Source organism: Lynx canadensis, chromosome F1 (assembly GCF_007474595.2).
Source record: "Lynx canadensis isolate LIC74 chromosome F1, mLynCan4.pri.v2, whole genome shotgun sequence".
NCBI lineage: Eukaryota > Metazoa > Chordata > Mammalia > Carnivora > Felidae > Lynx > Lynx canadensis.
In genome coordinates this window covers 29,036,166-29,061,848 of record NC_044319.2, presented here as the reverse complement: position 1 = coordinate 29,061,848, position 25,683 = coordinate 29,036,166, and the positions used below count along the sequence as shown (strand labels likewise).

The 25,683-nt window shown below is 45.4% G+C and overlaps 1 protein-coding gene across 4 annotated transcripts in view; it reads right to left on the bottom strand.

Annotated features, from left to right (window-relative positions):
• The window catches only part of PTPN14 (protein tyrosine phosphatase non-receptor type 14), a 179,934-nt gene that overhangs the window by 19,002 nt on the left and 135,249 nt on the right, over positions 1 to 25,683 (bottom strand). For 2 of the 4 annotated variants that reach the window (XM_030302030.1, XM_030302032.1), the window contains exons 8-16: positions 24,632 to 24,720; positions 21,657 to 21,744; positions 20,753 to 20,835; positions 17,830 to 17,887; positions 14,273 to 14,351; positions 10,778 to 12,255; positions 6,455 to 6,598; positions 4,679 to 4,897; positions 1,013 to 1,141 (exon numbers count right to left, since the gene is read on the bottom strand). In XM_030302030.1, the coding sequence (XP_030157890.1) occupies positions 1,013 to 1,141; positions 4,679 to 4,897; positions 6,455 to 6,598; positions 10,778 to 12,255; positions 14,273 to 14,351; positions 17,830 to 17,887; positions 20,753 to 20,835; positions 21,657 to 21,744; positions 24,632 to 24,720 (2,367 nt within the window). Of the gene's footprint in view, positions 1 to 1,012; positions 1,142 to 4,088; positions 4,530 to 4,678; positions 4,898 to 6,454; positions 6,599 to 10,777; positions 12,256 to 14,272; positions 14,352 to 17,829; positions 17,888 to 20,752; positions 20,836 to 21,656; positions 21,745 to 24,631; positions 24,721 to 25,683 lie in introns of those variants that run through there. The other 2 variants (XM_030302033.1, XM_030302034.1) reach the window with 2 other exon arrangements.

Genomic DNA, 25,683 nt, shown 5'->3' with positions numbered 1-25,683 from the left:
ACTATTTTTTTAAGTTTATTTATTTTTTGAAAGAGACAGAGACAGCATAAGTGGGGGAGAGGCAGAGAGAGAGGGAGACAGAGAATCCCAAGCAGGCTCCACACTGTCAACACAGAGCCCGTGAGATTATGACCAAAGACAAGAGTCAGACGCTCATCCTTCTGAGTCACCCAGCCTCTTAGGGGCTGTTCTGGAAAGCAACTGCTCAGAATAGTCATTGGAGGAAACATGACTTTTTTTTTTTTTCTTTCAGTTCGCTGTCTGCTCCCCACCCTTTAAAAATGTGTAGGAAAGTATATGCCCTACCACAGATACTGGTGAAAGCCAGATGAAGCTAGTCCCTTAAATGACTTGAAAACAAAAACTCAAGAATGTGACAAGAGAAGGAACACAAAACATCTTCCCCTAAAGACAGCAAGCCCCAAGCAAACTGCTAGATCGGCCGGTAGCATGAGCCAGTTTTTACAACACCACGTAGAGTGTTCTGGTTATAACAGAAAAACTATGTTTGACTTGGCAAAAGAAGAAAAAGATTCCCCCCCCCCCTCCCCAAAGAATAGAGACCTCTACAGGATCAACAGCTTCTGGTCTCTTTGCAGCTGATAAGCACGAAGGGGTGTGGAGCTGGCCCCGGCCGAGGCTGGGAATATGTGCCCGTCTGCCCAGAGCAGCCCAAAGTTCTCACTCAGATTCCAGGGGAAAGATGACTGCTTTGTTTGGCACATAAAAGTGAGCTGAACTGAAGTTTGGTTCTTGTTTGTCTGTTTGTTTGTTTGACCGATTTTAGTTGATGGCAATCTGAGGAAAAGAGCTGAAAAGCTGGATGAAGACAGGACACAATGATAAATTATCTTTGGAAAATAAAACAAATCTAGAATGCCAGAAAGAAAAGGATTTGCAGAGAAATGGTGCTGTAGGAAGCAGGATGAGGCAGTAAGGTCACCAGATATGGAGCCTCTCTTCTGGCCACCCCTCCCCCGGGAACAGATGGCTGGGTAGCCAGTCCCCTTACCTCTTCCGCGGTGACCATGGCAATCACGTTCGCTCCCTGCTCCCACACCATCTGCCAGAAGTCGTGACATGTGTGTGGCAGGGGCCCCTGAGTGGCTATGTAGTGCCATTCTGCCCCACCAACCACCACCTGGAAACCAAGGAAAACATCGGTAAACGAACCCCAGATCGAGGAAAGCATTACCTGCTGGCCATGGGTCCATTTGTACCTACCTGAGAACCTTGGATAACACCTTTTAGGCCAAATGGGTTAGTGCCATTATCAGAAACCTCGGTGACACATTCTCACATGAAAACACTTTTTGCCACTCAAGCCTATTAAAATGCACCTAATCTCTTTTTTTTTTTTTTTTTGCCTGCAAGTTACAGTAATTATATACAAACCAGCGCATGTTAAAAATATACACCCCCACACCCACCCATACACACATTACATGGCAGTATGGGTGTGTGTAACCTAACAGAACTTACTTGTTGCAGAAACAATACTTATGCTCACTATGTGCAATGTACTCTGATAATTTCTATTCTTTTCTCCTCTCCGTTCTAGTCCTTTTAGACACACACACACTCACACACTCACAAACCCAAACTGGTCCTGATTACTAGGTTGCTTTCACACCCCGCTATTATACTGTGATCCAGAGTCGGAGAGACAGTACGCTCTGGCGTCCTTTTAATATTTTTTTTATAGTTTTTTAAACGTTTATTTTTTTGAGAGAGAAAGGGAGAGAGAGAATCCCAAGCAGGCTCCACACCGTCAGCACAGAGCCCGACGCGGGGCTCGAACTCACAGACTGTGAGATCGTGACCTGAGTCGAGACCATGAGTCCGATGACGCTTAACCGAATGAGCCACCCAGGCACGCCTCTCTGGCATCCTTCTAAACAGCAACAACAACAAAAGTGTGCCAGGGAATAACATCCCTTTAGAAAGCAACGTCTTTGTACCAATGACCCGCTGGGAACTGTGTCAATTACTTCTGTTGTCCCTCCTACTCTGTGGTGCCATATACAGTAGAGGTGTTGCGAATGCATTTAAATCAACAATACGTGATATTTGATTATTAACTTTCCCCTGTGCAGGACCAGAGTATCCAACCAAACTTTGGAATCATGAGATGATTTCGGATAACAACAATATTATCCCATGCAGCTCAGGGCGATCTTGGGAGGATAATTCCGCAGCTATAAATATCAGTGGCAGAGAATCACGAATAAGAAGTTGTGCCCAAAGTGCTGAAGGGCATGCCATGAGGGCAAAATCGTGTCCTTTGGCGGCATTCTTTCTGTGTGCCTTCCCATTCCCGTGCCTTGACATTTTTTCAAAGTCAGGCCTCCTTATCCATCCACCAGTGCAAGTCTCTGGAGAGTTCCTGGGGCATGAAGCGATCATTGTTTGAAACTTTTTCCCTTCGTTTATTTTTTGAAACTATATACTAACTTGAGTCAAACAAAAACAATGTCAGTTATTGTCTCATTACACAAGACATGTTTATGTTTAGGTCAAAGCTGGCAAGCAAAATCCATTTTCCAAGTACTGGGGGAGATAACATTCATACACTGGCTGGCTGGCTAGGAGTTTCGTTTATCTGTGGAATTGTGATTTTAAACATTAGCCTCCCTGGCACCCAACATATAGGAACCATAAATACTTCCAGAGTATGCTGCTGCCTGGGGCCTTTCAGCATATTCCAAGTATTGACAGGAGGGTATTAAAAACTGCATTAAAAACACAACAACCAATGCTATGGAGGTAGATTTCACAGATGTGATGATTCTACCTCTGGAGCAAATAAATCTCTGTTCTGTGTTAATAGCTGCTTGGAACCCAGGGAGAAAACATTGGCAAGATATACAACTCAATTCCAAAAACATAAGGACAAGTTCTTACAAGCTCTATGGGTCTATTAAATGCACCCATGTCTAACCCGGATCCACAAGACGAAACGTAGGCCTCGGAGAATACTGAGGAGGGGAATGTTTCTGTTAACAATACCCAATGGGCACATCTGACGCACAGTGACAGCTTTTCCAGAGAGCAGATGGAAAATGGCGGAGGGTATTTGGCCAAAAGGAGAAGATAGCATGATATAGCTGTGTAAGATTCCATAGACACTCTATCAAGGAGCAGCCGTGTGAGTTGCGTCTTTGAGTACATTCTTTTGGTTATCATTTCCTAATCTCAATTAAGCTCACGAAACTGACCATCATCAGTTTACTTGAGAGTTTCCTGAGGTTCAGTTTTATAGTTTTGGTTCTCTCAAAAATTAAAACAAGATACCCAATATGATCCGTGACAGTTACTCTTTCATATTTTTTTTTTTTCAACGTTTATTTATTTTTGGGACAGAGAGAGACAGAGCATGAACGGGGGAGGGGCAGAGAGAGAGGGAGACACAGAATCGGAAACAGGCTCCAGGCTCTGAGCCATCAGCCCAGAGCCTGACGCGGGGCTCGAACTCACGGACCGCGAGATCGTGACCTGGCTGAAGTCGGACGCTTAACCGACTGCGCCACCCAGGCGCCCCAGACTCTTTCATATTTTTTGACGGTACTTTCTGGCACTTAAAAAAAATACACGTACATATGTGTAGTTATCCATGCTCTGTGTACAAAACCTGTACATCCAAGCACAGTCTACTTTTCAGATTCTGTACTGGAACCATTATAACTGATACATGCACCAGACATCTGGCTGTATTTCAGAGGCTCAAAGGAATCTACCAAAAATTCAGCTACAGTTGGAAAGTCCAATGAAGAAAGGAAATGACTCGGAACAAGGCCCAAACCAAATTTCTAAGGTTACGATCATAAAAGACTGTTAACGTGAACCGTGGATGATTTAAAAACATCCTGTAACAATTGTTTTACTATTAGTATATGAATAAATTCTCGTATTTTGGAGGTCAGGGCAAACAGTGACGTTCTAAACGAGTATGTTCTGTTGTTAGGAAGATTGAGGAAGGTAAGCCATTTAGAAAACGTTTAACCATATACACACATGTATCTGTAACTCGAAATTCTAGCTGGGGCTGAGCGAAGCCAATTCTAAAGTCAATGAAATACTGAGATATGAAGATTTGAAATGCTAACAAAAATTTAATGGTATTCATGCACCAAATGATGTGGCAAATCTTACAAGCTTCGATACCAACCACGCCTTTATGGCCACATTCAAATCAGTCCACTCTACTAAAGAACATGCAGATTTGGGACTTCGGCTGGATGATACATAAGCTGTAGTGTCACAAGGGAGAACTGCGAAGTTCCCACTGCTCTTGAATACCATAGAAACTTCACTGACAGTGACTTCCAGAGTCTCCATCACGGGCTAACTACAAACCGAAAAGGACAATCCTCAGCTCCTCCTGTGAGCGTTGGGGACGGTGATGACTCGCAGAGAGAAGAAAAAGTTAAATCCTCGGTGGTGATCAGGCTTCAGAAACAGCTGACCTGAGGTTTTCCCCAAGGCTGCTGGGCTTCCTTCTCTCTGCAGTGACAGGCACGAGAAGTTGCCTAAGAAGCACAGGAGTTCAAAAACACTCCCTCGGGGGCCGGGGATAAGCCAAGATGCTCAGTGGGAGAGCACAATTCTTTTCTCCCTGCATTTTGACCTTGAAGCCAGCGATCTGCAACAAACCTTCCCAGCACGCTCCCCTTCTTACCTTGATGTGGGAGGCATTAATGTAACCTGTGTTGTTTTCTTTGGTCGGTACCAGCTCCACTCTGTTCTCCTCATAGGGGACGACTTCGCGGATGCGGCTTCGCTCGGCATTTTCTGGTAGGGCCGCGGTGCTGAAAATGCCATTGGCCTTCTTCTTTGGAATTTGCTCATACTCTGTGAACACCATTCCCTCTTCTAGCTTTTTCTTCAGGGTTCTGAACTGCAACAGAAATTCATCTTCAGCTTTCCGGATTATCCTATCCCCAAACCCCAACAAATCAGATTTCTTTCAAGATTTACAGTGATCATGTTAATAACAAGCAGTTTCAAGAGGTGCAATGAATGCTTGATTATTTGGTCTTATTATTAACCATTTTGCTAGTTTCTCTGGCCCAATAACCAATTTCCTTCTCATTCATACCTTAAATAGAACCAGTCATTAAGGCCAGGCAAGAGCTGAAATTCAAAGTCAGTATTTTCGTTATTAACGCCTCTGTTTATTTTTGTAACATTTATTTACTTGAGAGAGAGAAAGCATGAGTGGGGGAGGGGCAGAGAGAGAGGAAGAGAGAGAATCCCAGGCAGTTTCTGCTGTCAGCCCAGAGCCCAACGTGGGGCTCAATCCCATGAACCATGAGGTCATGACCTGGGCTGAAATCAAAGGTCGGTGCTTAACCGACTGAGCCACCCAGGTGTCCCAACACCTCTGTTTAAATTCCAGTGATAAAAAGACTGTTCATCTTAATTATCCAAACAACCTTTTCTCCACTTCCAGAGCTGTTTTTACTGAGCTAAATTTAAGATGATACTGGTCCACAGTTCTCTAGTTTTGAGGATGAGAGCCCATCTTTTATTTTTCCTGTGGCCAAACTACCAAGTACAATAACACGGTATTAACTGGATTAAATGATTCCTCTACAGTCCCTCCTGCCTTTAAAATCTTTCTAACATTTCATGTACACTGGCAGAAATCTAAAATCCAAATGTCACCAGCACTGAAATAAATTTACACATAGGGGTACCTGGGTGGTTCAGTTGGTTAAGCAGCCGACTTCGGCTCAGGTCATGATCTCGCGGTTCACGAGTTCTAGCCTCACGACGGGCTCTGTGCTGACAGCTCAGAGCCTGGAGCCTGCTTCAGGTTCTGTGTCTCCCTCTATCTCTGCCCCTCCCCTGCTCATGCACTGTCTCTCTCTCAAAAAAAGATTAAAAAAAAAATTAAATGTACATGTGTTTCTTAAGCACAAAGTAATTGCGGAAACTAAAGGAACGCCTTTCTTCACGTCTAAAATACTACCATGCAGCTTCTTCCTGCTTTTCAAAGCCAAAGTTCTCACAATGCATTATCAATCAGTCATGTTTTACAGCCAAAGAAGGGGACAGTATATTAAAAAAAATTCTGTAAATGCTTGGGTAAGATAATCACTCCCTAATAAAGGGTAATGGTTCACAAAATTCACAGAAGTCAAAAGCTACAGCAATTGCTTAATTTGGCAAAAATAGAAACAGGCCCAGCAAAAGACTGACTTGACCAAGGCCACGCAGCTGGTTAGGGGCCGGTCCCGTGACGCAGGCATTACTGCATGAACTTGACAATGAAACTGGAGATGCTGGAAAGAATCGATTTAATACAATGCACACCGGGCCTGGCTAATCTCAAATGAGAGAATTAATTCATCAAACAAACCTTGGTGCTGGCACGTTTGGGCAAGGCGAGAGCTCAGGAATCGCAAGACCACAGAGAATGAATCACATGCTCCACAAGCCCAGCGCTTACCCTCTCATCCATGGGAACTCGGGTGGCATCAGCTCGGCTCTCTTCCCGCCCCGAGACCCGGGCAACTGAGAGTCCATTCAGCGCCGCCAACATGAGCGGCCGCTTCTGTGCCTCCAGGCTTGCCATCTTCTGCTTCTCTAGATTCTTGCGGCAAGAAAAGGCATGTTCTCATTGTTTATAGTAAGAGCAGAGTGCTGGAATGTGTTCTAATCTCCCCAAATCTGTAACTCCCCAGCCAAGGAATGCAGACAATCACCATCAGTAGGACAAATTCAAACAGAGCCTTCCCCTTATTCCCGCCGTGCCTGAAGAAGCCAGTTCCCCCTGAGCTTTTATCTAAAAACGGATGAATGAGTGAACTAACAAACAAACGAGTACAAGCAAAGACTTCACATAAATACCCACTGCCATTCGGCCAAAAAGCGCAAAACGGCATACAAGCAAGACACTTCAGGAAGACAAGGGCTGAAGGAAGACAGGAGTCTCATAAAGAATACAATCCCATCACAATGATAGCCCTTTTATACAAATTAAATGATTAAAAACTTATAAACGTCGTTTGTTGCCTTGTTAAGAGATCCAGACACATAAACCGTGAAGAGAAACCTTCCCAAGTTTCCATTCTGAGAGGCTGAGACGGAAATCATCCCCAGACTTGCCAATGCCAAAGTCTGCGGTCATCCAGCACGATCCATGAGGCATAACCCTTCATGCTGCATCCAGAAGGCCCAAAGGAATGGGCACTATGGCTCCCAATGACCACGATGGGACATTACTGACTGTGACTCTGCTATGGGGGAATAAAGATTTGGGGGCTGAGGGCACCATCCAGGGAGAAGGCTGGATGTTAGCACGTGGCCCTTGTTTGGGGGTTTTGATTTCCTCTCCATTCTCACCTGCACCAATACTCTGAAACTGGGATCAGTCAAGGTTCTCACTGTTAGGTGTACTTCTGTGCTTCCTTGTGCCCTCTACGCTGACCCTGACCGAGGTGTGAAAGAAATCTCCTTGTCCTCCGGCAAGCCTGTAAGAGCATTTCCTCAAAACAACTGTGTCTTAGAAGACAGAAGGACAGAGGGACTTCCTAAAGCATACAGGCGGAGGAGTTAAACAGCATTTAAGATTCTGATCCTAACAGAAGTGAAACTCCTTTGCAGATTCCTTTGGCTGCCCCAGAGGAAGGGTCATCTTCTCCCCGGTCTCTTTTCCAGGTTTTAAGTAATTCTGTTTCTTAGTGTGTCATTTATAAACGCGCTCCCCAGAGAGGTGTGGCGATGGAGCCCTGGTGCCAGCAGATGGCAGATTATTCTAAGTGTGGGGGGGACAGGCTGGCATTACAACCCTATATCCCATCAGCCTCTCAATGCCACCTATAGTCAGAATGGAGTGATGGCTGTCACTAAGATGCTTCATTCAGTGACAGGGCCGACCCATCAAACTAAAGAACATCTCAGAGGAAGATTAACTGTGATAAAGTGAGAGAAGTGTCCATTAACCTTCAGCCAAAAGGCTGGCCCTGGTTGCTCAATCCCAGGAAGATTTTGAAGATTCCAGATTTAAATTTGGGGGTTTTGCTTGTTTGCTAGCTTATCAGTTTGTTTTTGTGAGAAATATTTCCGCACCACCCCCCACCGCCCCCGCCTCATTATCTCCTTTCATAGGAATATTTCCCTCTGCAAAATTCTCAGAAAAAATGTCTCCCAGGTCCTCCTAACAATCCTGCTGCTTCCTTCCCACCTGTACCATCAGGTGATACTAACTGGGCCTAAGGCAAAAAGTAACTAACTTATCTTTGTCAGGAAAAGATTACTAGGGACCTGGTGAAAACTGAAACCCCAGTGATAAACGATTACTCTTAGTTCCTTCTCACTTATCCTATCAGCTTGTTGCCAGAGATAACAAATAAATAACTCAAAAGTCTGATTTGGCCTTTTCTCTTTCCTGGCACCTGATTTCAAGTTCAGGGGCTACGAACACTGAAATGTCCTCAAGGCAGCAGTAGGGGCCAGAAGGAGGAGCTATCACCACAGCAGGCCTGAATCATCCATCAAAGGGACAAGTGGCTCCAACATTATAGAGAGCTGCCCGCAGGGCACATTCTCACCATACTTGCCGCCCCTCCAGTTCCCATTTGCTTAAATGTTCTCACTGTTTTCGTATCCTAGAGAGGCCTGGACAGCCTTCTCCATTCTTATCCATTCCTAACAAGCCAGGCAGAAGCTGCCCACGATGGGGAGGGCAAAGGAGGATCTGAGATGTGGGAAGGGCATGGACGGGGCTGGGGGAGGGGGGGGGAGTTTCTTCATTAAAAAAAAAGCAGATGGGAAACCATCCCAACCTTCAGAGCCACTGGCACCATCGCTATCTCGCTGGCACACTGGCTCACTGAAGAACTTCCTAGTCTTTCTCTAAGGTCAAGACCTCAGACAAGAGTTGTGGTCTCTGAGCACCTGAGTATATATAATTAAAAAAAAAAAAAATCAATGGGAGAATGAAGTAGGGATGGGGTAATGATGTTCCCGAACTACAACGAAGGGGTGGAATCAGCTATTCACTATTATCCACATGGATGGGGTGGCAGAACACAGGGGAAAAACAGTGGAAAATCCCGTTGCTTCTTTGTGAAGCTCTACGTAGAAAGCCAATGCCGTGGGTCTGGATAGAGGGCTTTGTTGAACACAGGTAACAAGAGGAGGGGATGAACGACCAACATGAGGCTATGGGACCACGTAGGCGTCAATAAACATCAAGTGGGCAGGGGTGACTGCAAAGCTGGCTGCCTGGGCTGACAGGTTCTTGAGTTGTGGTCAAGGGGCCTGCGGCCAAGACGAACTGAAAATCCATTTCTACCAATGCGTTACTTTTTCCAAGCTGGGAAAGGTCTCCCCCGTGGCGCCACCCCCACGTTTCATTCCATCTGTCAGCCAAACGGTTATATTGGCCAGGAGGCACAAGTACATCTTTCACGATTTCCTTCTAGGTTTGCAAAAAGTGGAAAAAGTTATTCCTGTACCAGATCCTTAGCGCTGCTCCACTGGTGGCCAAAAGGGTGCTGCTGGGAATGTTCCGAAGGTTCTGTCTAAAGTAATAAAGTTGCTGCAGTTTAGATTCCGGAACCCACAAACGTGGCTTCCTTAAACCGTGGGCCCTCGACTGTTCTCTTCAGCTTGATTACCACTGCGGTGCAGGGAGACTTATAAAAGGAAGGGAGTCTAAGAACTCCATCAGAGCAAATTTTCACTTACATGTTCTGGAGTTGCTAAGTGGCAGAGACCCTGTGGCAGCGATGTGGTGCCCACAGATGATGAGTCAACCAGGGCTTGATTAGTTGTGATGAAAGGAAATGATTTTTTATTTTTTGAGGTTGTGAAAATGTCCAGAACAAGCAGCAATGGTGTTCTGAAATTTTTTTTTTAAAGTAGCAACTACAATCTGGCAATTTTCTCATTAGTAGGAGCTAACTCACTTTGTCGTTCTGCGTGCGCACCTGTTACCTACACACTCTTGCTCTGACAGCTTACCCGGCCCCCAAGCTGGTACATATCCTGAATCAGAGTTACTTATGTCTGATATCAGGCATCTTCAAATGTCGTAAGTGTGTGTATATGTATGCGTGTGTTTCCACGCGTGTGTGTGAATTTTGATAGAATGAGCTTAATGGGGAGCCGAAACTCAATGGTGAACTTCTGAGTAATACTGTAGTTTTTTTGCTCTGTGTTACCCATCTACTGAAAGAAAATCTGAAAATAAAATGGACACGTCGTGGTCCGGTCAATATTGGTGGGCCTTCCTGGGAGAGGGATCTCCACACAAAGCTGTGCTCTGAAGGGATGTTGCTCTTTCACTATAAATTGGGGGGGGGGGAGGAATGCTTCCCCCTAAAACAGGAACAAGAGACGTAGGAAGGAGAGCTCCTAGCCACTCCCACACAGGAAATGTGACCCCAAATAAACAGCACGATGCTGGCCTAGAGGCTGATCTCAACAACCAACCTACAGCATCCTAACGCCATTACAGCGCCTTGGGCCAAGTGTACCAATTAGAAGCCATGAATGAAAAACGGAAGGTTTAGCTGAAGGGGTAAAAATACAAAGTTTTGTGAAATGAAACGCTACCTGTTGAGATGCCAACTGATTCTCTAACTTCCTAACAGATTCCCTGAATAAGCCTCGCACCTTCTTCAGGGCCCAGAGCACATGTGCTTTCATACTTTAAGCCAGAGAGTCATGGAGAAGGAGCGGAGGAAGCTGTGTGGGGCGGTGGGGAGGAGGCTGTGTGTTGAAGTGCCCGCTGAACCCTGCCGTGGGAGAGGAGGACACTTACCCTGATGGCCATCTCTCTCTCTACAATGCTGTCTTCCAGGGAGAACATCTCAGACACCGGTCTCTCCTTCACAGGCTCTTTCTTGACCCGCTCCTTCACGCTTGTCAGGTCGGGTTCGGAGATGGACGGACCGAGGGAAGGCCCAGCCACGGCCAGCTGATCTGCTCGGGAAACACTGATGGCCTTGGCCGGCCCGTGCCTCAGGACCCTAGCCCTGGCGGCGGCAGGAGGCAGGCTGACCTGGTCTTGCCTCAGGGCCCCGTTGCTAACGCTCTTCCTCGGGCCAGGGTATTCGGGCGGGGGCTTGTTTGGGATTCGGGCCAAGGCTGCCTGTAGCTGGGCACTGTACCCCATCTTCTCCCGGAGCATGGGGATCTGGGGCACCGACCCTGGGGCCTCCTCCTCCTCCTCCTCACTCTCGCTGCTGTGGATCAGCATGGTGGCATCCGAGAGGGTCTTCTTGTGGTGGTAATGGGGAAGCTGGTGAGCCTCGTGACTCCCCGGCACCTCCTCGGGCGGCCCCTGCTCCCGGAGCGTGTTTCGGCGCGCCATGGGGATGTTGAGCGATTTCAAGGTCATGGCCTCCATGCCTCGCACCATGCTGCTCATCACCTCCAGGCTGTGGCGCTTATTCGCCGTGCCGTGGTGCTTGGTGGCGGTGAGGGGCTCGCTCACCTCCTGGAGAGACTGGTGCACCACTGGGGAGCTGTCTTCTTGGAAGGTCTTCACCGAGAGCTGCACCTTGCGGGTCACCAGGTCGGGGCTACTGCCGCTGACGTACCTGTGACGGTGGCTGGCGAGGTCTGGGGTGCTGGTGGCAGGGCGCGGCCGTGGGTAGGGGGGCGGCGGCCTGAAGAGATAGTTTTTGAGCATATGGGCCGCGTTGTAGTTCTGGGTGCCTTGGAGCTGCATATTGGCCAGCTCTGGGGTGCTCACCGTGTGGGAGATGGAGCTTGCCCCCGGCTTGCTCGGCACCATGTTATTCTTTGGGTTCATCTGGTCAGACGGGCTGATGAGTTTGTTACCGTAGCCTCCCTGCGGCCCATAAGGGACAGCGTAGGGGGGCCTCTCCCGCATCTCGGGCTGGCTGTACACCAGATCCTCTGGCTGGTTGTAGGCATGCGTGTTGATGATGCTGAGGTTCCGCAGAGACTGGCTCTGGCTGTCGGCGTGCACGGTCCCCCTCTTCATCTGCCGCATGACCGTCTCATAATCGGGGGTTGGCCGGTAGGATGGCACAATGATGGCGCTATGCCGGTGGCTAGGGATGTAGTCGGCCCGCATGATGTCACTCCCGGGGATACTGAGGTTGGAGGACACAGGAGAAGCCTGGATGAAACTCTGGGAGCAGTTGAGGGAGTTGACGCTGTGAACGCTACACACGCTGCCATTGGTGACGGTGCCATTTAAATAATTTAAGTCCAGGCTGTTGTGGGAATTGCAGTACAAGGCTTCTTCATTCCCATGGAAGATGCTGTCTACAAGAAATCAAACAAAGGCCCGTGAACGTCCACATCACCCTGCTTCAACTAAGTTCATCCTCACACTCCTGGGCGTGACTTTCAGAGGTCATTAAAAGTGAAATCCTGTGGTCTCCACCGACGTATTCCATGGAAAAACTAGTAACTCTTGGGTGAGACACCAACATACAGAAAGAACACTTGAAAGCATACTAAAAAGAGAAAGTGAATGCAATCAAAGAAAGCTAGGCACGTTTGGAATAGTTATCACCTGGGGAAGTTCTCCATTTTGCCATGACCTCTGAAATCAGGCACCAACAATGGCCCTCATGTTGGGTAAACCTGTCTTCTTGTCCAGGGCCCAGCAACGGGACCGGCTATTTGGGCCAGGAAGTCAAGAACTTTAACAGGACGATGCATTTGAAGTTACCGATACCTGGAGCTTATGTTCCGGACAGCAATGGAAAAGGTCCCCTTCCCCGAGGAACTCCTGAGCGTTCGTAAAGACACAAGACAAATGATGCAGTCAAGGTGTCAGCATGCATGGCTAGTTGGTTCTGATCAGCAACCGATGGAGGGCAAAATCAGAACCAGGAGTTCTTTTGGGCACTGCCTACAACTCTCCTCTAGAATTGGCTTCATCACTGAGGTCACTTGACATTAAAATTAATAGTGGTTTAAGGAGGGTCCTAAAGAGGTAAAACGTAGATTGCTAAAGTCAGGCCCATACTAGGTGTCCGTGGTTTCTTGAACACACACATACACGTACACACACACACACACACACACACACACACACCCTAGGAAGGCAACCTCTTGCCCAAACACTTTCTGATGAGCAAAGTTCATCATTTTCACACTCTGGATTTAAGCATGAGCAAAGGAGAGGAGGACAGGCAGAAAGGCAAAAAATAAAACCAAAAACCACCAACCAGAAAAGGTGACTGAAAACATTCAGTTGCCTGAGGAGGAGTGTGCTCACAGACCAGATGAGCTGAGATGGACAAGAAAAACCAGCAAAACCCAGGAACAAAGGTGTGCCACTTCTCCATCTCTATGGGCTCTGGGGCTTTCCCACAGAAGCAGGGTAACTTTGCTCGTCTGCTTATAAAAAGGAGTATTTGATTAAAGAGTCTTGACTATCTTATAGTTTCCACACTCACACTCCGACAGGACACAGGTTCAAAATAGCCAGCCTATGGTGACACAGAAACGCATTATCCGTTCAACATACTGCCGACACCCAAGTTTAGTAACATTCCTTTTCTGAGATGTAGTTAGTGTAATGACGAACAGGGCACTGGCTCAAGAGTCATTTTTCACCTCAAAGCTCCTCCCATACCCTTTCTGCGCCCCACTTTCTTTTTCTATAAATGGCACTAGTAATAGTACCTATCGTGTGGGTTTATTTTGAGGATTAAATGAAACAATACGTTGCAAGGGCTTAGCACAGTGCTTAGGGAGAGGAACTGCTCTATAAATGGTAATTGTTATTATTAGAACCATTATTCTTAGGACGGATTTTCTCACACGTTTGGCATGGGAGTGTTTGGGGAGAAAAAGAATAAAAAACAGACTCCATTTGCTCTGAGACAAGAACAGGTGTCCGGAGAAATGGCAGGCAGCAGTTAAAGAGAGGAGTGGAGATTATTTGTGCCTTTCTTTTAAGTAAGTTGGACGCCTGTGTGCTCTGTGTGCTCGATACGGGTCACGAGGGGGAAGAGCATTCCGTGGGGCTTACTGTCCCTCTCTCTTCTCCAAGCCCACTCATCAGAGGGAGGAGACAAGGAACTTGCTCACTGCCTTCTCCCAACTCCCTCGGCAGCCAATTCTGGGAAAGTTTGCCTCTCGGGGGCAAGTGACACGCTATGCCTTTCACAAATCGAAGCCGCCGCCTGCTGCCATTCAGACAATGACAAAGTTAAAACAAAAGTATCACTGTCATCTAAGAAATGAAAAAAAAAAAAACTTCTTCACCGCTGACAGGTACTCGACTTTTCGTCTCAAGAAGGGAAAATGACAAGCCACGGTTTACCTTGCGAAGTGTGTGTTTCCGAGTAGTGTTCACCACACTGGACGTGCATGGGAGGCAAGATGTACGGCTGCTGTCGGGGCTGAAACAGAAAAGACAGCACAGGTGGGAAGGCCGTGGCACAAATGGCCATGGAATCTCACGGGGCACCAGCCCAAGCACACGACAGCCCATCATTCACCCACGTCTGCAGGAAAGCACACTGTGGCCTCTCTGCTGGTCCACCCTTGACTCGTCCCTCTTTGACTCATCTGTACCCCCATCTCATCATTAAGTCTAGGACTGGAGAAACGGAGAGAAATAAGGCAGCTGGTTCAAGGTGAGAAAGGTAAGGAAGCTGTAATTAACATTTAGTCTATTTCCTGATATGCTTGCAAAACTCCCAATGCCCTTTTAAAAGGAGTAATTCAGAACATGTAGATTTATTATATTCGACCTAAAGAATAATGACAATAAGGGGAAACTCGGTTTCATTCTAACCAAAATTGTCTGCACCTATGACCCTAGTTTACAGCACCACGTCAACCTCCAATAGGGACGGGGGTGGTGTTAAGCTGGGTTCGGTTGCAAATTTATATAAAAATCTGAATGGTGACCCGTGAAAATATGTGTGTGGTTCTCAAGACCAGTTATGGACCCCCGTTGCAGAACCCAATGTGGACAGGTCTTGCAGCGAATCTAGTTCAACCATCTACTCTGCAGTGAAAAATCTTTTCCAAGAGACTCCTTAAAGATGGTTATTTAGACCCAACCTGAACAACTTCCTGGTGCAGACAAGAATAAAACTTTCAGAAGAAAAAAAAAAAAGTTTAGATCAGCTCAATATTTGGTGAGCCGACAAAGGAAATATGATTAGTTGCTAACGTGATCTACAGCAAATCACCGAGCCTCAGTACATCTCAGCTTCTAGCCAATCAAACCACACCTCTTCCCTCCCCTTATCACCAACAATATTTATGTTATTTAGATATTGGGATCCCCAGTGACAGCTTCTTTGAAGAAAAAGTTTTGACTCTAAAAAACAAAAATCTTTAAAAAACTTTAAGCCTGTAAACCACTAAACAGGATATATTCGATTATTTTGAAATTACTCTCATAGATACTGGTTTAATATTACTGCTTTAGGAGAACGGCTGAGATCAAGCCAAAAAAACCCAAAGCCAGCAGGGGTCACACTTTCTCAGTATCCCTCAATACCGGAAGAACACTTGCCATAATCTGAAGCTGGGCAAATAACTCATCTGCCATTTTGCCTGCCACAAATAATGCTTAAGCATCAAAAGGGCACGTAAAGAAGGTAATAAAGATAAGGGATCCAAAAATAAAAAAGTCAAGAAAGAAGAAATAAGGAATTGAAATTAATCTAAGAAAGGAGTTCATGGTACCGAAAAGAAGGTGCTGTATCAGCTTTTCTCAGTATTCCCTTTGGCTGTTTCTCCCCACCCCCCCCACCCCCCCCCCCCCCCCGCCTTTGGCTGGTTTATGATTGCAATTTAAAATATTTTCCTCTTCTTGGTGGTACGCAATTCAACTCAATTTTTCCAGCGTAGGACAGCCAGTTTTGAGGCTTAAAACAAACAAACAAAAACAGTGGGAAGGGATTCACGTGAGGTAATAGAAATGCATAGTAAGGTAAAGTTGGCTCACTGCCTTCTCTTGCTCTTAAAAATCCAATTTTTTGGAATTAAAAAAAAATCTAATAAGCAAGTGACTGTTTATGAATTGGCATAAGTGTACAGCAAAGGATAATAACAGCTAATCCTCCAAATACCATTTCGGGATATTATTTATTCCATCTCTTTGTATTATATATATAATATTGTGTTATGTTATATATAGTGCATATTATTCTATCTTTCCAGACCTGCTAATACAGAAACAAGTGAGATGCCATAATATAGGCAGCAGAAGGGCAAGAGAAAAATAGCAGTCCTGGTTCTCAGCAAGGAAGCCAAAAAGAGACAATATCACTCATCCCAGGGAACTCCTGGTAATATGGTTTTGCCCTAAAGGGTAGAAGAAAGGGAGGAGCCTTGAACTTGGCTTCCTGCAGATTGTCTTCACCCAGATAAAATGCGAAAACCTCTTTATCTTCTCCAGATAATTAGGATGAGATCAAATCACAAGACAGCTTTAAAATACTTGGCCTCCATGGTGTTTCATGGACATAAATGAAAAATCATCTCCCTAATGAAGACATGTGGAGTCTAAAAAAAAAATAATATTCACAAAGGAGAAGTATAAAGAAACCAGTGCCATGAACAAATCTATCAATGCCACAAGGGAAAAGCCCAAAGTGACCCTCTGGACCTCCAAGGCAAGGGCCACTTGTGAGATACTATGCATGACATCGAGATTAATAATATTCATGTTGGGTACTCAGGAATGTGATGACATAATGGCTCAACTCTAGAATTCTAAGAGTTCATTGTCTATGCATCTTCCAGACAAAAAAAAAATTCCTCAAAACTCTCCTTCGGAAAGACAAGTTAAAGATGTGCTATAGGGTATACACTGTGTATGAGGAAAAATTCAATTTTATTCTCCTGTCAACTCGAAGGAAATGGTCACCTAGAAAATTTTAAAGGTCACATGTTTAAAGGTCACTTTCCTGCATCTTTCTATGATATTATCCTAAAGTAGTCCTCAAAATAAAACACAGCCTAAGAACAGATGTATTGAAATTAGAGTTGTGTTTCCTTATTCAGAAGAGGAGAAATTTTTTGTTTAATGTTTTTATTTATTTTTGAGACAGAGGGAGACACAGCATGAGCAGGGGAGGGGCAGAGAGGGAGGGAGACACAGAATCTGAAGCAGGATCCAGGCTCCGAACTGTCAGCACAGAGCCCAAAGTGGGGCTTGAACTCACGGACTGTGAGATCATGACCTGAGCTGAAGTCGGACGCTTAACCGACTGAGCCACCCAGGCGCCCCAAGAGGAGAAATTTTTTAAAAAATGAAAAAAGCTAACGTTAGATTAGATAGAAAAGTAGATCAATTCAGTAAATCGATTTTGTTGGTCTTAAAATTAGAAGATACGTAATTAATCTTCCCCATCAAATATCCTAACTTGAAACCATCGACTAAACTCGTTCAGTTTGGGTTCATTCAAAAAGCATTTTCTGACTAGTTTATTAAGATCTATCTATGGTGGCAAATACAAAAGAATTTGTAGAGCTTATAACTAAAGACATGTGTATGTAACAACCAGAAGCAGTGATAAAATCACAGATGAGCAAATGGACAAAAACACACACCACAGGTCACATGCTGAAGAAACACGGTCTCATCAGCCTTAAGACTTATTCTTCGGGGGTGAACCTTGAGCCATACTTCAAGAAGTGATGGCTGTGGATGGGCACATGGATGTCCCACGTGATGGGGCACAAATGGGACATGAATATTCATGACACCTGCTTGGCTGACTGATGCTCTTTTATGTTTTCATAAGATCTCACCTGGTCATGATGCCCTAGTCATGTTTCCTTTCAATTGAGCAACAAAAGGACATTCCATCCCCAACAGTCAGACCATTTGATTACTGCAGACTTTATACATACCAGAGAGGATCGGCTCCAGGTGGGTTGGCGTCTGATGGGGGGTGGAGAATTTGATTGTCTACAGGAAAAGTTAAAGAAATGAGAAGAGTCATTTTATTTATCATACATAAGATGATCAGACGGACCAACAAGAGAGGGGGAAAAGGCGGGATGGGGGGGGAAACAGACAAGAGAGCTAAATAATAAGGCGCGCCTGGGTGGCTCAGGTGGTTGAGCGTTGGACTTTGGCTCAGGTCATGATCTCATGGTCCGTGAGTTCGAACCTCGCGTCGGGCTCTGTGCTGACCGCTCAGAGCCTGGAGCCTGCTTCAGATTCTGTGTCTCCCTCTCTCTCTGACCCTCCCCCGTTCATGCTGTGTCTCTCTCTGTCTCAAAAATAAATAAACATTAAAAAAAAAAAAAAGAGACAGAGAGCTAAATAATTTATGGCAAAATGTAAACATTTATTTCTGAATGGAGAGACTATGAAAAATGTTGATTTCCTTTTTTATTCTCTTATTTTCAAAATGTTTAGAGCACATGATCCTTAGATATTAAATTTTACAGAAGAATGAGGCTTATTTCCAAAAAATATTATGAGGGAAATAAGCAAGACTGAAAAATATCACTATTATTATATGGGTTTTTTAAAAATTGTATTCTTTGTATCTTTGTCTATGTGTAAAATCTTTCATAAAGAAAAACAGCAAGAAAAAAATATATTTTTTAAATGCTGCCAGTCAAATGGAATCCAAAACAGATTAAATATGTTTGAGTAAGACCATACAAAGATCTTTTTGAATTAAGATAATACTGATTATAAGTAGTAATCTAATCAGATCCTTTCCAGACTGAGAATCAACGTGAATTTTTTTTAACGTAGGGATAAAAATGTGTGGGAGCTAAGAGTATTAAGAAATTCTTGAGTACTGAAATCAAAGGTGTCTTTGAGAAATGGGTCTCAAAGTCCAGACTGACATTTTCCCTAGTCTTCAGTGAACTCATACATAGACAAAAACAAACAAAAAACCCAGGACACGTAGAATTTTCCATCAAGCTAGAATTCTTCAATTTAAAGCATTCTCCTTTGTCTGATAGTTCATCTTTCCTACCTTTTTAGTGATAAAACACCTTTTCTTTCTTTCATGAGGTGTGGAAACAGTAACGTTGGACTTTTTTTTTTTTTTTTAACAACTGGCCAAATATAGTATTATTAGACTTAGGTTAAACACCCTTCCCACTCCCTGCAATTTTTCTTCTCAAGTCAAGAAATATGGGAAGCACTCTTTGGAGCTCTATGAAATGAAATGAAAATCAATGATAGTCTTTTAGCAGTCAGGGTGTGCAGACCTCTGGAGAAAGATGCTGTTAAGATAATGCTAGTTTCCTAAAACTACAGGGGGTTTATCCCAGGCCTTAATGCAGTCTGTGCTTAGATCCTGAAACTATACACAGAATTTACTGTGTGTATGGAGAGTGTGTGTGTGTGTGTGTGTGTGTGTGTGTACATCTTAGAGAGTCCAAATAAGAGGTTAGGAACCTCCTCTACCTGGTGAGGAGAAAAGAATGGTTATTACAGAAGTAGAAAGGAAAACACCATTTCCTCAGTTTTCAGGCTAACGTGGGATGCTCACTAGTATTCGGAGACCGCCAAAGAAATCAAAATACTCTGCAAATTTTACAGTAAACTCCCTTGCTGAGAAATGGTCCAACCAGAAGACCACAGTGAAATTCACTGCTTAAAACAGTCAGATTTTAATTCGCCCTCCAGAAGCCGACCATAGAGTTCGTGTTAATGTCAAAGACCCCCCCGCAGATCAAAGGCCGCTGCAGCGCAGAAGTGCACAGAAGTGATCTACGGGGAGTCTGTTCAAAAGAACGCCACGTGCGTGTGCGTGCGCGTGTGCGTGCCCGTACAGTGATGGCTGTTTGACTTGCCGCTCCCTGATCACTGCCCTTCCGATTTACATTTGCAAACTTTGCTGGCGGACCTGATACCATCAACGATCCTTTCAGACTCCGACAGTGACCAATTGCAAAGACCGGTTTGAAAGAGCCTCCATCGTGTAGAGAAGAAAGTCTGTCAGGACCTGAGGCTCCAGTTCTAAAGCAGCCGCAATTTTCAGCAGGAACTGCTCTGGGACAATACTCTCACACTCTTGGATGTGTCCACTGGGGGAATGGAAAAGCAGTTCCTCTCTTGCATTTATATCCCCGAATTCTTTGAAACACAATTAAGCACCTAGGGCGCCCCAACTGCCGAACGTCCTCTGCTGAGGAACATCTTTTGAAGGCAACCAAAATAAAGGCAATGATAGCGTGAGCCCCAGCTACTCTACATCCAAGGTCAGGTCACATTTAAGTTCCCATATCAGACTCCCTTTATCGTCTTTATTTCCAAATTAAATTGAAAAAACACACATGGATTCGTGACGTCTATTAGTGTATTCCAAGTCTTCCTCTAATTACCCTGGCCTCTCATTTACAGGCAGATGACATGACCCAGAAGCACACGCGGGGTTAGCCAACTGTGTAAGAGAAACAGGGCTGAGGATGACAGAACCTTCTTTTCTTTCAAGTTGGCTTGCTACTCCGTGACACACTTCTGAACATACCCCGCATCTGACACGAAGGGGCACCCTGGCAAATTGGGAACCGCTCAGCTCCTCCGAACTCCTCACAGAGGATGGAAAGGCACTAATGTGGGCCAACCCGTCCAGGTAGTCAAGCACTCACAGTCAATTTGTGAGTTATTTTCTCTCCAGGCGCACGCGCTGTGCCAGACGGCCTTCGTCATTAAAGTTCTTTCCCTCCTGCCTGGTCAGCTTCCACGAGGAAGGAGGGAAAAGAGCGAATGGCAGACGCCATCTACGACATCCCTAAAGCACATGGATTTAATCTGACCGGGCCTTCCAGTGAGAAGGTGGACAGACGGCTTACTTACTCAGTGCAGATTTTGTTTTGTTTGTAAAACTTGTGCCGTGTAGCAAACAACCGAGAGATATACTTGGCATTTTCAAGATCGTCCTTGGAAAAGAAGAGGCAGAGGAAAAAAAAAAATAAATAAAACATGTATTTGATTATAAATGCATCTCCCTAGGATTCTCCCGAACAGGGCCACATTCCTTCGTATCGTCAGGCCACACACAAAATAGCCCCCCGAGCAGCAAACCGGTGTGCTGAAATTCTGCAGCAAGCTGGGCTAGGAAGCCCACCCAAGGATGGCAGACAATCTGTTAAAGAATCTTCCATACTCAGGGCACTGGGCTTACACCATGGGCTGGCATATCTTCACACAATTCCAAACCAGATGCTTTAAAAATAAATAAGTGGATCAAGACAGAGCACGGAATGAACACCAAGCATCACTGAGAGGCAGCGAGGTGCACGAACAGCCCTTGCTCTCAAGGGGGCCCTCAACAGAAGGAAGATCACTCAGGTTACTTCAGATTAGGCTTGGGCTGTGCGGCTGGGGGGAGAAAATCCAGGTCCGCCAGCAAAAGAAAATGCTGTGCAATATAATCGGGGGGTTACTGGATGTGGGCTGTAACTTGAGCGCGGAGGAACGCAGCACGCCAGACAATGGGATCCACCCCAAACACAGCGGGTGGAGGAACCGAAATCCCCGAGTCCAAACTCGGCTTGGAAACCTGGCGTTCTGAACGGGAAATCACCACCACTACCCGGAAATGAGTAATGACAGCACTGGGCGAGAGGTGGACGGTTACGGGTTCAGTAGAACATTTATTCTCTCACGACGCAGAGAGCAAAGAAGGGATGTGGTGAGTTGAGAGGTCACACGGCAAGCTGTCTGTCGGACCCTGCCCCCATCTTTCCATTTTGCTTACCGTGTGAAAGAGGGCCGTCTCTTCTTTGTTGATGAGCTCCACCAGAATAGTCGACTTGTTGTGTGTGATATTCCCGATGTCATTCCACCTGGTCACAAGAAAAACAACTGGGTTTGCCAGGCAGGTTCCATGCAGTTATGAATCAGCACAGGCGGGTCATCGCTGCTGGTGAGTCTCATTTTACAAATTACGATTTAACTATAGTTTTAAAAACTAAATGTGCCTTCTCTCCAAGCAAAAAAATAAAGAAAACACACCCCGGGTCAAACTTAAATAGCTAAGGAAACCGTATAACGTAAATCTGGATACTGCTGTTCATAAGGTGTACTTTCCTTTATGACTAGTTATGAGGAAAACGTTCAAGGAACGTCTGCCTTGTTTTTCACATTTCCAAACTGCAAAGCATATGGAGGAGCATATTATTTCAAAGTCACGTGTTTCCAGGAATCTAGGCCAAAGAATCCACATAGATTCTGTGTTGCAGCGTAGGCTACAGACTGATTATGCCACCAAGAGAAAGTGCCCGGGAAGGTAAGCTGTAGTTTCCCATTCTGCCTGGAGTCAGTTTGTAGCCGCCTCTTACTACTGTCTACCTTCACTCTGTGCCCCGATCTACAATTCCCTCTTCATGCCAATCTTCACTGCCCTATCCTCTGCCTAGATGATTCCTTCAAGACTTAGCTCAGAAGTCACCTTCTCTCTTTCTCGTCCCGACAACACGCATGCATATAGTTCCCTATCGGTCACCACGTGGTATTACAACTGTTGACCTCTGTGACTAGATCCCAAACTAAGCCAGACTAGCCCAAAGACGCCATGCCTAGAGATTCTGCTGTCTTCGTGTCTGTATTCCAAGCACGGAGCCAAGCACCCGGCATTCAACATGCAATGGATGTTGGCTGAGAGAATTAAAAGTAGTAATATTGCCTCCCATCTGTATAGAGTACGGTTCCTTTATCGACTCTCTAAGGTCGACAAGGCAGCTATTTTTGTTCCTCCTTTAGAGATGAGACAATTGAGGCACAAACGAGTACAGGACTTAGCCACGTTCACTCTGCTCACTGGGGATGCACGAGTTCCATACTGGGGCTTACGGGCATTCCTCCAGTCACCTTTCCATTATTCCAGGACCAACTGTGTTTACGTACATCTGCTGGGGCCATACTCTCTACAGGTGATCAGTAGAGCTGTCAGTTGACTTACAATTCCAAGAGATTACATCTACACGACCCAGAGCTACAGGCTCCTCAATGAAGATCTCTAGAGATAAGAGAGATTTGGTTTCCTCAGGCTCCATTCCTTCAAACCGACTGCCAAAACTCTGGATCCACTCCTCCTCCACCATGCGACTTCCCCTAGGGGCATCATTACCATGACACCATGGCAGACCACGGCAGAAGCAAATTCCCAGCCTGTAGGGCTTTCGAGATAAGGACTGGAGGAAGAAGTCCGGAAGCAGTTCCTAAGGAACCGAACCAAGCCTATGAGTGGCTTACCATCAGCAGAGTTTCAAACTGCTATTTTCTTCTATTTAACCTCCACAACTGAAACGTAAGACTTGTCTACTTCTCCAGGCTCAAGGAGAAAATGAAGCATTGATTCAGCTATGAAGAACTGTGTGGGACAAAATGCCCGAACAGCTTTAAATGGGCATAAAAATTCATAGTTATATCGCTGCCTAATTTATGCATTTTGCTTGACCAATTTGTAACTTATTGTACGTGTATGGAGTTGACTGAATATGTCCAAAAGTCAAAAAGTTTATTCTGCAGCCACCAAGATCTTCCCCCTACTCCTGTTTCAATAATGTCCCCTTTCACAGAGCAAGAAAAAAATAAATGAACAAAAATAATGGCAGGGTGGGGACCTAGCGGCAGAGGGGGGCGGGGTTTGGGGGGAAGCCAATTAGGAAGCTTTTGGTGGGAAAATACTTGCAAAATGACCCAGATCAACTGTTGATCCAGAGAGTACACAGCTGGGCAAGACCCACGCCCAGAAGGTGGACTTTGCTTTGACTCTAAGAGCTGTCTTTGATGATCTGGCCTAGGTGCACAGCTATGCCTACCAGATGCATGTACAAGAAAGCTCGTCTTCCAGTAAATAACTGGCCACACTGCCCTTGTAAATGAAAGCAAGGATGCAGCTTTTGAGATCACTGACACTACGGTAGCAACTACGGATGCCAACACGAGCAAGCTCCCGGACACGTGACCCGAGGAGACACTGGTCTCTCACGTTAAACAGAGAAGAGGGCTTAAAATGCAAAATAACGAGAGGTGCCTAGGTGGCTCGGTCGGTGAAGCATCCAACTTCGGCTCAGGTCATGATGTAGCGGTTCATGAGTTTGAGCCCCATGTCGGGCTCTGCACTGACAGCTCAGAGCCTTGAGCCGCCTTTGGATTCTGTGTCTCCCTCTCTCTCTCTCTCTGCCCCTTCCCTGCTTGCACTCTGTCTAAAATAAATAAGCATTAGAAAAAGAATTCTAAAATGCAAAATGATGAAAAAGTACCAAATCCCTTTAATTCATGATAACAAATTCAATGCTTTTCAAAATGCACTTTCATAAATACATTATATTTTTAATATAAAAATCAGTCCTCACTCTTCTAGCACATATGGTTAGGCGGAGGGTGATGGAAAATGGGAAGAAGCCACTCTGGACTGAAGGACTGACTGGACGGCCTGCTTCCAACCAGACTCACAGAGTTTAGCTCCAGGTCTCTGGCTCCAGGGCACCTTTCCTGGACTCAGGTGAGAGTCCCCACCCCCAAACGGGCCTCCAGGAGAAGTGAGATGCATTTCTCCATTAGCACTCGAATCGCACAGAGGGCTGATCTTCTCTGAATTGAGAAAAGCTCAATGGTGACCCACCATCTGGCTCTCAACTCGCTGGGATACCTGTCCTACTGAGCAGGGTTTTCGAGAGTCCCTCAAGGGGAAAAAGAAAAAAGGGAAAAAGATATGAAGAAGACTACCTGTGTATCACTGCTTGTCTTCCAACTCTGTTTCTCACGAAAATGCCCATAAAGAAAATGCCCAGCTGCACACTGTTTCCATGATTGTCCTGCGTAAGATCAACAGAAGAGCGGCGTGATGAAACAGATCACCGGCGACCTGGCAGAACCGAGCACGTGGGCCGCAGCCCACCCGGGGGGGGCCACACCCCGTTTCCTGCCCATAAATGAAAGAATCGCAGACAGCATCCGGACGAAAGGCAACTTGGTCCTGAAGGGACTCATGCCGCTGCACAGCCTAGTGGACTACATACATATACATGCATCTTTTATCTGAATTGTCACTACACCGTTGCCTGTCTAAGAGAGATTTTAGGATTGTCTCAGATTTGTGGGCACTTGAGATCTCATCTTTCACGAGCGTCTATTAGTACCTTTTTTACGTTTTTTCTAAATCAAAATTATACGTGTGTGTAGTTTGATTACGTATGCGTTTCTACATGTGTGATTATATAAGCCCGCAGTTTGAAGAACTGAGCATATTGTTTGCAGCCTCTTTAGAAGAAGCCAACAGCAGACTTGTTCCCACCATTTCCTCTCCCTACAGACATCAACTTCCCCTGCCTAATGCCCTAGTGTGTGTCTATTTGCATCCACTGTGCTTGGTGTTTCAATTTAGAGCCTCATGTCCCTCAGTCCTGGGATACTTTCTCGAATTACTAGCTTTGTTTCCTCTGTTCACTTCTGGAACTCCCATTATTCAATGTTTGGACATCCTGGGCTGGCCTTCTAATTTTATCTCCCACCTCCCACGTTCCAAACTTCACTTTTTGGTGAGATTTTTTTAATTTTGTCTTGCAACCTATTACATTTTCCATTTCTGATATCACATTTTAATTTCTGAGAGTTCTTCTTTCCTTTCTTTTTTTCTTTTTTTAAATTATTTTCTGAACCTTCTCTTTTAAAAGCAATCTATTCCTTGAAAGATGTAATATAGTGGAGACTCATTGGATGCTATTTTGGGTGGGGAGTTCTTCACCCGGCAAAGTCTCTACGTCTTCCAGGCCGCTTCG